The sequence below is a fragment of the Aulonocara stuartgranti genome (assembly GCF_965226115.1).
Source record: "Aulonocara stuartgranti genome assembly, chromosome: 17".
Taxonomy (NCBI): Eukaryota; Metazoa; Chordata; class Actinopteri; order Cichliformes; family Cichlidae; genus Aulonocara; species Aulonocara stuartgranti.
Genome location: NC_138953.1, coordinates 798,648 through 810,201, shown reverse-complemented (window position 1 = coordinate 810,201; position 11,554 = coordinate 798,648). Strand labels below are relative to the sequence as shown.

Below are 11,554 nucleotides of genomic sequence, written 5' to 3'. Positions count from 1 at the left end.
TGACCGATCTTTGACTTTTAATGCTCACATCAAGTCTCTGGGCCGCTCTCGTTTTTTCCATTTAAGAATTATTGCTAAACTCAGGACGCTGTCTCCGAGAGCAAACCAGAGATGCTTGTGCATGCTGCCTCCAATCTTTGTGTCAAAGTGCTGCTCTGAGGCTTTCATTGCCTGTTTTCTGTCCTCCACTCAGCTGGGCACCGAATGAACCAATAGCTGGTGTTCTGTTGACCAGCCTCCGCCGTTTGTGACTCATTAACTCTGTGCAGTCATACGACTTCAGGCTGCTATCAGATCATGTGCTGTGGACTTCGTTAACCTAATTGGGATTTTGGAGAGGCACTTTCACAGCCTGACGTGACCATCACGTATGTCTTCACATGTTTGAGAAGTGCACACACACAGAGATCATACTGTAACTCACTCCACAGAACACCTTTTATTTCAAAAGTCAATAAAAACAGTAACAATAAGACTTTACTACAGTTCAGACTTCTTTTCCTACCATGTTTAAGCAGCAGTGGAACAACTTTGGTGATACACAGACATAAACATACAAAGATAACTTAAATACATGACTTTTTTAAATACTTTGGTTGATTATCTAAATATTCACAGGTGCCCGTGATGCTCACGGTGAAGCCACGTGGAAGGCACTGACATCTTCAAACACATTCGCAGACAGCCACATTTACACAAGTACATCAGGGCTTTTCATAAGTCTGTTACAGGGAGCAAAATTCAAGTTGTGACAAACGTTGGACAGACATGCTTTAAAGTGCTTCCTGTGATCTAAAGAAGATCGGGTGTCTCTCAGATGGAAAACAAGCAAACAAACCAGATGTGCCTGTTTGTAACAGAAACACTGTTAACCTGCCTGATTGGCTCTGGATGCTTGCTCTGTGCGGACGTATCGGCGGTCGTGGACACACACACACATGTATCGTGTGTGTGTGTGTGTGTGTGTGTGTGTGTGTGTGTGTGTGTGTGTGTGTGTGTGTGTGTGTGAGAGAGAGAGAGAGAGAGACATTCTGGAAAGTACAGAAATCAACCAGGTTGTTTTAGCGTTTGAAAAGCCTTTTAATGATCGGTCACGAGACACTGATTAGCTCCATTACAGCAGAGAGTTGCACCTCAACAAGCCTTTGAACAGGTTAAGACCTCTGATTATTGTGACCTGTGACCTCACAGCCCCCACAATTACAGGCAGGATTAGCAAAAAAAGAGACTAAATGCAAACATGTAAAAAGGAGAAAGACATCAGGCTATAAAAGAAGCGCACACTGTAAAGTCGATTTGTCAAGTACTATCAGGTATTTGGTGATTTTAAACTAACGTCAGTAATAACCAGATATCGCTCAGTGGCCTGTATCCTTTAAAAAGACATAAAGAGTAGCCAAACATATAGTAAAGACTTGGAATAGAGAAATTAAATATATGTTTTACAGTTTTTGTAAGGTTTAACCCAATTCTAGGACTCTTGATGAGGAAACTTCGGTTATTTTCAGTCCATCGTCTGCCCACCACTTCGGACGTGAATATAAATAGAGTGAGAGGAAATGTTAGGACTTGGGTTTTTGCTATTTCGTGTACATATTTGAAACTGGGCACTGCTACACCTAACATTTTGGTTGCTCTGGTCCCTCATTACAAAACAGCAATGTAGTCGTAAAGCCTTTGGCCATCATCTCAGGACTAATTTAAACCCATTTAGCCCATTACACATCAACATTAAGGGTGTTTTACCAACTGTAACATGCAGCTGAACTTTTCTTATTCAGTCTTCCTAAAAAAGACTTCACACAGTTGGCATCGAAGACTTGGCTCATGAGCAGATTGCAGGCTTGTACAGCCTCCACTTTAATGAAACACAGAGGAAAACATTTAGGAAGAAATGCACTCATGTGCACACTCAGCAGTTTTCACAAAAGTCCTTCAGTTGGTCCATAAGACGTCCAAAGGCACGTAAAGAAGGTCAAATGTGTTTTTGGTTTCATGAGATCGATCTAGAACTGAAAGCGACTATCGAGCTACTGAGAAACATCAACAGGAACATCTTCGTCCAGACCAAGAGTCCACATCGCTCCGTTACAACTACTCGACAACACTGTAACTATGGGAACATGGGCTCATTTTTACCATTTGCCAAGCCTTTAATATCTGCACGTTTGCGTATTTCACTTTAGCGCCGCAGACAGCGGGAGACTTGGAAAGCCCCCCAGCCCCCTCCCACCCCTCACATTGTGACTGAACCTTTAGGTTTATTAAACGGCTGTCAGTCCAAAGTCCTGCCATTCTCCCTGCAGGGAGAATGGCAGCAGCGGCGTGACAGAGGACTGATCCATGACTCCAACGTTCACTGTGCTGTGATAGCCAACCAGCCAGTGCAGCTCAAAATTGAAAGCGATACTTAGGGGAGTCCGTTTGTTTGCATTCCATCCAAAGCAACAGAAGCTGACCCTCTCCTCTCTCTGTGGTAAAGTCTTGCTGAATGATGAGTTCGCAGTTCTGAGGCAACTGGAAACTTGCGACCTGCTCCAGGGGTGTCAGTGTTCAATCTGAAATTGCATGTGAGTCCAAAATTAAGACAAAGGGGGCCACAGAAAAGAGGTAAAAGGGTTCACTGAGTCGCCGACGAGTTCTCTAGGAATACATTGGTTCTGACAGGAATCCAGCTCACGCTGCAGCTTCAAATCCACATTAATGGCTTAAGTGTTTGATCAGTGAGCGGCAGGATAACCACTCCTGCGGAGGTCAGTGGGCAGATAGGACCAGGCCGCTGGATGGTGTTGAAGACAAGCCTTCATTCTTATATTAACAGGATTTAAACATCAGCCTGAGATCTCTTGGCTTCTTTTGAACGTTCCAGAGGGAGATTCAGAAAGACATCACTAACCCTCAAAGCCAAACTTCCTCATGATGGTGGGAGAAATCAGTTCAGGGGCTTGAAAGAAGATTCAATCAGTCCTGATTTAAAGTTTTAAATCCATATATTGTGCACAAAAATTAGAAGCAACAGTCATCTAAGGCGGGTATAATAAAAGTTGTGTACTACATCAAACTCTAATGCAATAACTATCAATAATACATTAAGAAACAATAAATAAATGGAGCAATAGATAGACTTGCTGTGGCTATTTGGAGGTTTTATCGAAGTCATCCAAAGCTGTGGGGGCTCCTGGGATTAATGGGAGAAGAGTCTTCTCTGCCAGTTTGGCCAATAAGCTGATAGAGCCTATGGCTGAGGTTCTGCACTTGACAGGTCCCCAGGACGCAACCCACCCGCATCAGTTTGGCATGGTGATGGTTGTGGTGACCCCCTCGTGAGTGGGCATGGCGACGAGCTCTCGGTGCCCGTCGCTCAACCTGCAAAGCCTCGGTGGACCGCACCCACGCCAAGGCCGGGGAGGCTGTCCTTGCTCCTGATGCCAGTCGCTGCTTCATGAATCCAGGCAGCCGGTTTGGGGATCGGCTCAAGGGTGAAGATGGGACCGTGCTGATAGTCTGGCTTTCTGCAGCGGGAGCGTTATCCTCTTTCTGGCCAATGAGTTTGTTGAGAACATCCAACCTGAGGAGAAAAGAGATGTCGGGTGAAAAGCTGTTCTACAGGAGTGAGAGGGATTCATACTGAAAGTGCACCAGAAACGTGAAACAACTCAAGATAGCATGAGAACATAGAGCAATACTAGCAGCTACACATAACTAAAAGTGTAAGCTAGAAGTTAATGTGTTATATTCTCAGCAGGTAGAATTGTGACGAGTTCACGAGACAGTTTTGCAGCTAGCATGCTATTTTGTGCTAACTAGAACTAGCTAAGCCGTCAGGAGTTTGTTTGTCCAGAAAATTCCAAAAATATCAACTGTGCCAATCACTGCCACGACTGTTAGCACGATCGAGGGCAATGCTAATTCTGCGGACATCTAATTATAGGTGCAATTTGGTAAATAAACATTTTATGCTAGCTTCTGAACACCGCACAGAGCATCCTTCAGCATCTATATCCTTCACAGGCCAAGTTAAGCTACAAACATGAAAGTTGTAAAGGATCACCCCATCCAACATGTAAAATGTAAAAAATCACACACTTTCTCAGAAACTATTGGCAAGATGGACAGCACCTCTTGTGTGATTGGTCCATCTGTACAAACAGGCTCGTGAGAATACACATGACACTAAATGATGTGTTAAGGTGTGCAGTGTGGCGGACCACTGGCTCAGACATTTTCAGCAAACAGCAGTGGCCGACTCGCCATCTGTTCTTTGTTTGACAAAAACAGTGGCTCCTTCGCTGACCTGTTAGCGCCATGTTTGCGTAGCACGGTGTGACTCAAAATCCCGAGAGAAGTAAAAAGAAACAATGACTGCTCGGTCACATTTCAGACTGTGGAATAGCTATGTTGGTCCACACACGACGCGGTGCTTGTACAAATAAAGGATGTAGGTGCCTTCGTATTTCTGTACCCGTTACCTGCTGGACTGCCCCTCTGTGTGACTATCAAAGTGATTTCTCTTTGGTTTTACAGCCTGTTGTGAAATACTGGTGTTTCTCACTGCTTGGTTTTGCTTTGGCACCAGTAAGGTTTGGGATAAGATCGCTGTTTGGTGAAGAATATCTGGCGTCACAGTGTCAGCTACATCTGTTAAAGCCACAATTTTCATTTCCCAAAGTTGCCAGGATAAATATTTTGCTGTGACACTGGGCTTAACATCATGTTGTGCCTGGATGAACTAAAAAAGGTGGAATCTTTGCCAGAGGTTTACATTTAGGATTAGAATGAATCCATCTTTCGTGTTCGCCTTTCGAAGCAAAGATGGAAAAATGTTTCACCATTTTAATTATAAAACGTGTCTTCCACATGTGAAACGCTAACTCGTGTTATCTTCTCATGAACACTCCCTGCTGAGTTCTCCAAGACTTCACAGCCTGTGGTTGGTTTGAGACTCCTCCCAGAGACGCTAAGTGCAGCTGCTGGCTCACTGTTGGCAGAGCCGGTCGCCTTTAGAGGACCTGCTATCCAACAGTGGCGATGGCTGAATAAATAGTTGCATAATGGTAGGCCGCAGACGGAGGAAAGCACTATTTCCAGGACAGGCCGCAGTCTGCCACAGTGCCACATCATCAAGTTACACCCACATGGTCTGCACGGTGAACGCTTAAAGCTTATTTGCATAGCTGCAGCGGTGGCCCCACAACAGATCTCATAAACGCATTTACACAACCCAATGACAGGATGTATAGTTTGTATATTTCCATACGGATACTTACTGTAACCCACAGCATTTTCATTGTTTCAGGCTGGTTTTCACAGCAGTGATAATGGATGTGACTGATGCGAGTCTATAGCAGCTGTAATCTGTGGTGCTCATGACTCTTTCTGTTTGTATCCTGGATCCAGGAGGTCAAAAGTTTAGCATAAGAACATCAATCTTTTCTGACTGGGGCTGAAAAATACACTCATGCAGCTGCCATGTGCAACGTTAAGGTGCTGCAGTGATGTAGGCAATAATAACTGCCTCACATCTAAGAAAAGCATCTGGTACCCCATGGCAACCCCCCCTTGCTTTTCCTGGTCAGTAATCCAGCTCTGTTTATTGTGCGCATTAATGAGGTAAAGGGGATTATGGAGCAACGCACCGCAGTGTAGGAAAAGCCTTGTGATCAATGACAGCAGTGCCTCCGATTCCCGAGCAAACCATCGGAGCACCTGGTGCACTTAGTTAATGGTCTTGAAAAATAAATATGTGCCGGGGAACAAGCGCTGCATTTTGGTTGGGCCAACATCACCTGCAGCTGGAACAATGCCTGACCTCCCTGCAGTCTAACCAGTCATACAGTGAAGGAGACCTTTGTGTTTGGCAGGAAATCAAAGACGTCCGGGCTTCTGGTTTCTGATGTGTTGCAATATCCCAAGTTTATGGCTTTCAGACACATTTGGCTGATGATTTCATAGGACCTAACAGTTAGATTAAAGGTGAAGCCAGTACCTGTAGATCAGCCGTGTTTCCTTTTCTTCTCTATTAATGACGACGAGCTGTATTAGTTGTTTTAGGAAGTCAAATCTGGGCTGAAGTCTCTGAGCAGATTTGGCCTCCCTGCAAGTCATAGTCTAATCTTAAATTCCAGCCACAGGTCTCATGGAGGGGAAACGAAACATAAACCCAACCCTGAGCCTTCCTAAGATTGGCCCGCAGTAATCCCAACACTTCAGATTTAAACCCACTACGTTTCAAACGTACACGTTTACAGATGTTTCAAAGGGAATCAGCCATCCGAGGATGAGGAGCGAAAGCTGACAGAAATCTCTGTCTCAATGAAACGAGCTGGGCACTTCCAGCTTTCTAACCCTGGGCTGTAATTTCTATTGTTCAAGCCTTTTTGGCCTCTGAATAAACTCCAGCTGGTGAATTACATGAACTGACAGATGCCAAGTTATAGTTCACAAACCACATAATTCTGATGGATGTAGACAAGACAAAAGGGTGGTTTCTCTTCCCCTCAGAAGCTGCTTTTATTTTCCAAATGCCTTTTGAGGAACTTAAACCACACACTGATCCTCTTACATGCATGTCTTCTACTCTTACATGACGTACAGTGCATTCATGTGCAGCGGCTCTCTGTGTGAGCAGAAACCTGCTCTTTAAGGATGCGAACGTTGGAATTTAGGTCTTAGACATTAATCCACAGCGGAATTCCTGCCGGCAGCCTTCTCAACTTCAGCCTGTGCTTGTGCAGATTTACCTTGATGTGCTTGTACTCTACACATACTCCACACCAGCCCTGAGCAAGTTCAGTGTTTACAACAGGCTGCAAATCAAAGTAGACGCATAAGAAGAAGCCTGGGTTGAGGCGCTAAATTTGAAATCATCCCAGAGGAATAAAGGTGGTTTAAAGAGATGCTCAGAATCGAAACATCAAATGTCTGGACCCCAAACCAAGAAACAGCAGAAAGGCTCCGGCCATGCTCTGTGAGGTGTTTTTCTCTGATAGTCATGTTGGTGCTCGGTGAAAACGCGACAATTCGGCCCTGAAATGTTCAGACAAACTTGCAGCCCAACTTATGCACACAGGCTGATCCAGACAAAGCCGGGGCCATCGAACAAAAGCCTGACCGCAAACCAGCTTCAGAGTCTTCAGTCTGCAAGCAATGAGCTGCTTCCCACTTCCAGAATCTGGACCTAAAGCCGCTTCACTCCTAAAGCCATGTTTAACTTGTCTGGCTGCAGACTATTTTCAGCTACAAAAAAGATGTTATGTAAAATGATAATGAGGGGTATGTGTTGCCGTCTTATGCTTAACAAACAATTTCTCCTCGTTTGGAAAGCGCCTGCTTGGCATTGTTACATCTCTCTGTGTCCATATCAGGACACAGGGAGACAATATGGACACAAACACAGGACGTGGAAGGAATGACAGACATCTGAGCTCAAGAGTCCAACAGACAAAAACATGTGAAGTGGTGGTGTCTGCTGTTATCATGCTGTCAGCTGGTGACAGGAACCGAACAGGATGCGTTAGGAGGGTGTCGCAGTCGAGGTCTACAGCACGATAGAGCCCAGACTCTTTCCTTTCACCTGCACGTCTCTGTAAGTGGTCAACAACAGCTCAGACCTCCTCCACAGTACCTGCAGTGCTCAGCTGCAGACACTCGGGAGTCCATTTATCTGAGATAGTCTAAAAGACAGAAGTCATGAGGAAATGTGACTGTTCTTGTTTTGTTATCAGCTTTTTTAAGGCAATAAAACAATGTTTAATTAACTACACGGAGCTGGAACTGCAGCCTTGAACATTTGTAATGGAGCAGAGGACTGATGGGGGAGCCGGCCAGGTGCAAACAGAGCTGCCCCCCCCTTCTCTGGGTTTCAGCAGCAGCCGTTTGTCCAGATGACAGAGACGGCCACAGGAGCGCTTTCCCACCTGGAGGAAAGTTCCACCCTCGGATCCTCTTACACTGGGTTAGATTCAAGTGCGTTTTCACATCATGGGAAACAGCAGCTTCTTCCACGGCGCTCGCTTTAAAACTGCAGAATCAGCGCTGGCACAGAGTTACGGCTCCACACCCAACCAGAAGAGGTCGCCCTTCACTGTGCCTCATCCTCAACTATGCAACCCGGCACACTTACTGCCACTGTGACGAGCTCCCTGCCTCTGACCGGGTGGACGTCTGTTTGCTGCCTCGTGTCTAATGAGATCCTGCTCTGACACCAAAAGAGTGGAAAAGTACAGGTGCCATTCATCCCCTCACAATATCCTTTACAATGACCCGTGATGGTGTCTACGACTGGGCTATTCAGAATGACAAACTGGTTTTCCCACCTTTGGAAATGACATTTTCCCTGCTTGATGTCAGGGAGACCAAAGCAAACAAAAGCCCATATGTCAGTGGTTCATCATGTGACACCGAGAGCTGGGACTAAGGCGACGTTTGGGGCTTTAGAAACATCTGAATTGTTTATAGAAAACAAGCTGAGGCGCAGTTAACTCACTTTAGTCATGTTTCAGTGGCAGGGTTAAATGTAGGTCAAAGGTCACCTACAGCTCAGGTGTAATTTCTCATCATCTCCTTCATAACTGCAAAGATCATTTCGCCTTCTAAAAACACTGAACTCACGCAGCTCTGTGGATTTCTGTGGGCTTTGACCGAGATACACTCCGTGTGGATGTGGAGCAGCAAAGATAAAGCCACAGCCTTCAAGTGTCCACTATCTACTGTCAGGCTGACACGCGTTTACACACACCAACCCTCGTGATTCAAGTTTCGCAGTGTGCGTCAGACTCACAGAAGAGTAAATATCAGCGTGTCTTTATTGTGAACTTTAGAGCACGTTATTTATCTCTGTTAGAAAAACGTTCCCAGCGAGAATATGACGCGAATAAAAACAGTGAGAAGTGTTTGAACTAAACGACGACGGGAAAGTGACGACGCTGATGTTTCTGCCCGATGCAGTGCAGCTATGAACAGCAAGATTTCAGCGGCTCCAGCTGCCTTCTTCGCTCCTCTCAGACAGCAGAGTTGCTCTGTAGGCACTAAAGTAGCACTAATACAACAGCAGCGCAGCGGTGTGTCCTACCTGTTCGTGCCCGGTCTCTCCTCAGCCGGCAAAGCCTGCTGGAGGGAAAGCAGGCTGATGCAATACACAGTCAGCGGGAAAAAGAACCGCATCTCCGGGCCGACTCCAACTTTACACCCTCTTTCTGGGTAGGAGGGGGCGAAGTGACGGACTGGGTGAAGGTTAAATCCCAGGAGTGGGAGGGAAAAATAAATAAATAAATAAATAAAAAGTGTGATAATGTGTCCAAGATGGGCGGATTGGAGACTGCAGATGGAACCTTTAGGGGGAAAGTAAATAATGGGTCAATCTGCTGCTAATAAAACCAACATATATTTTAAAAAGCACGACAGTGTGAACGTCTACTCATAGCACCAGTCAAACTGATGCACCAAGAACTTTACATTATGCTGAAAAAATGTCCCAAAACGGCAAAATCCATAAAGTCACCGTGAAGTCCTGCCTGCTGTTTTATATTTGTTTTTATTTTACTTAAAAGAAGCAAAGACTAGTCTCACCTTTTAGGCAATTAGAGCTCAGAGGGAGGATTTAGTTCCCACGAATCCAAACGTGTTGGTCAAGATCAAGTTCTCCGGTTCTCTGAGCTCCGGGTGATATTGTGGGTTTAAATACTGAGAAGGCGGAGTTCACTGCCTCTATTCCTGGTGGGCAATTTTCAGAAAGGTGCTGGGAGGGTATAATATGCTAAACCCGGGAAATCCAGCGTTGATATGGTGCACAAACCCATCCCACTGCTAATCCTTTATCAACGAAAATCACAAGAAGCGCTCGCTTGTATTTGAGCCCCAGTTCTCATGTCCTTGTATAAAAGATGCTGCTGGATGTGACGAAGAACAGAGCCCTCAGCTTTAAAGGTCCTAGAAGCTGAACACCAGACACCTTTATGTTAAACATCTGCTATCAGTACTTCAAAGATAAAAGTGTCACCGTGAACTTAACGCACAGCTGTGAGCTAACAAGTAACCAGCACTAACACATCACCCACAACTCCATCTATCATAATCTATCGAAGCGGCACTAACACGTTTTCCACACGTGAATATTTCCTTCACACACTTTATTGCTGCTGGTGTCTGTTCCTGGTAGGAAGCACGCGTGGTTTTATTTGGGTTATTGGGCAGATGCTGTAATTTTCGGTTGTATTTTGTAATCTCTTCCAGTTCTATGTCACAAGTCTGAACATGCATCCTACAACTCTGCAGAATGACTCAGATGAATCCTGTGGAGATTATTCCACCTCATGAGGCAGGACTGCTGTGCGTGTCCAAGTCCCCTCCTACTATTCTTTGTCGGCCTGATGCTAATTCATACACCTGATGCTGCCTCAGAGGCAGTGGCGCAACTTTCGTTTCCAAGAAGGCGCGATGAGAGCATCCACGTAAAGACAGAGACAGGGCAGAAAAAGCAGAGACTCCGCGAGGAATTCGGAGATGTAATGTTTGTTGTTTCGCCCTTTTGCTGATGTCAGAATCCTCTCAGGCTCATAACCTCTGCATCTAAATAAACACGGACACAGAAGAACACAATAAGCACTTGGACAGAAAGAGTGCGCATAGCTGCTTTTTGCAAATGCTTCCAGCTCAGCGTGTAGAATCTTCTCTCTGGATGCAAAATGTTTCATTCTGAAGACACAAGCTGGACATCATGACATGTTTGTGGAAAACGTGAAATACTGCGAAACAAATCCTGAAAAATGTGTGCTAAAGACTCCTGCCCGAATCATCCCTGTACTTGTGGTTAGCACGCCGTCATTGCTTTTGTTTCTACTGTCTGTTCTTATTTTTAATGCTTTTTCAGTCATGAGAATAAAGTTGGTTTTCATTTCTTGGGGTTTTAAAAAGAGAAGCTTTAAATATGTCATGTCCAGTTTCATAGTAAGTAGATAAATCTTGAAAAGACTCGAAATGTCAAGAGAACAACAGCACGTTGTGCCACAAGGCTTTCAGTGTCAAAGATCACACAGGAAAATCAGATGACTCCAGCTGACTCTATGACTCTCCTGCACTGTAATCATAAGCCACGAGTTTCCATCTATTTTCTAACCGCTTACTTTATCCAGTTATGTGTCACCGAGGGGCTGCGGCCTATCCAAGCTACACCCTGGACAGGTCCATCAGGGGGCTGACACACAGAGGAGGCCAAGCACACAGGCACACACATCTACTGCCAACTTAGAAACACGCGTTAAACTAACAAACAGGGATGTGCACTTAGGGAGAAGACGGGAACCTGATCAAACATATGCAGGAACAAGGAGCACACAGCTCAGCTGCCCAGATTAGAGGATTAAAGGAGCCAGTGTCTCCCATACTGACCTCTCCTCATTGCCTCTCTGCTCAAGTCAGTTCAATTTTAATTATATAGAACCCAACATTCACCTCAGGGCGCTTTATATTGTAAAGTAGACCCTAAAACAACACATACAGAGAAAACTCGACAATCATATGACCCCCTATGAGCAAGCAGTTTGGCAACAGTAGGAAG

The 11,554-nt window shown here is 45.2% G+C and overlaps 1 protein-coding gene across 1 annotated transcript; it reads right to left on the bottom strand.

The window, feature by feature from the left end:
• Positions 1 to 420: 420 nt before the first annotated feature.
• On the bottom strand, positions 421 to 10,084 carry adm2a (adrenomedullin 2a). Its single transcript, XM_082511594.1, has 3 exons — positions 9,568 to 10,084; positions 9,071 to 9,329; positions 421 to 3,568 (listed from the first exon to the last, which is right to left on the bottom strand). The coding sequence occupies exons 2-3, from the start codon at positions 9,160 to 9,162 to the stop codon at positions 3,157 to 3,159; spliced, it is 504 nt and encodes a 167-aa protein (XP_082367720.1). The 5' UTR covers positions 9,163 to 9,329; positions 9,568 to 10,084; the 3' UTR covers positions 421 to 3,156.
• Positions 10,085 to 11,554: the final 1,470 nt, after the last annotated feature.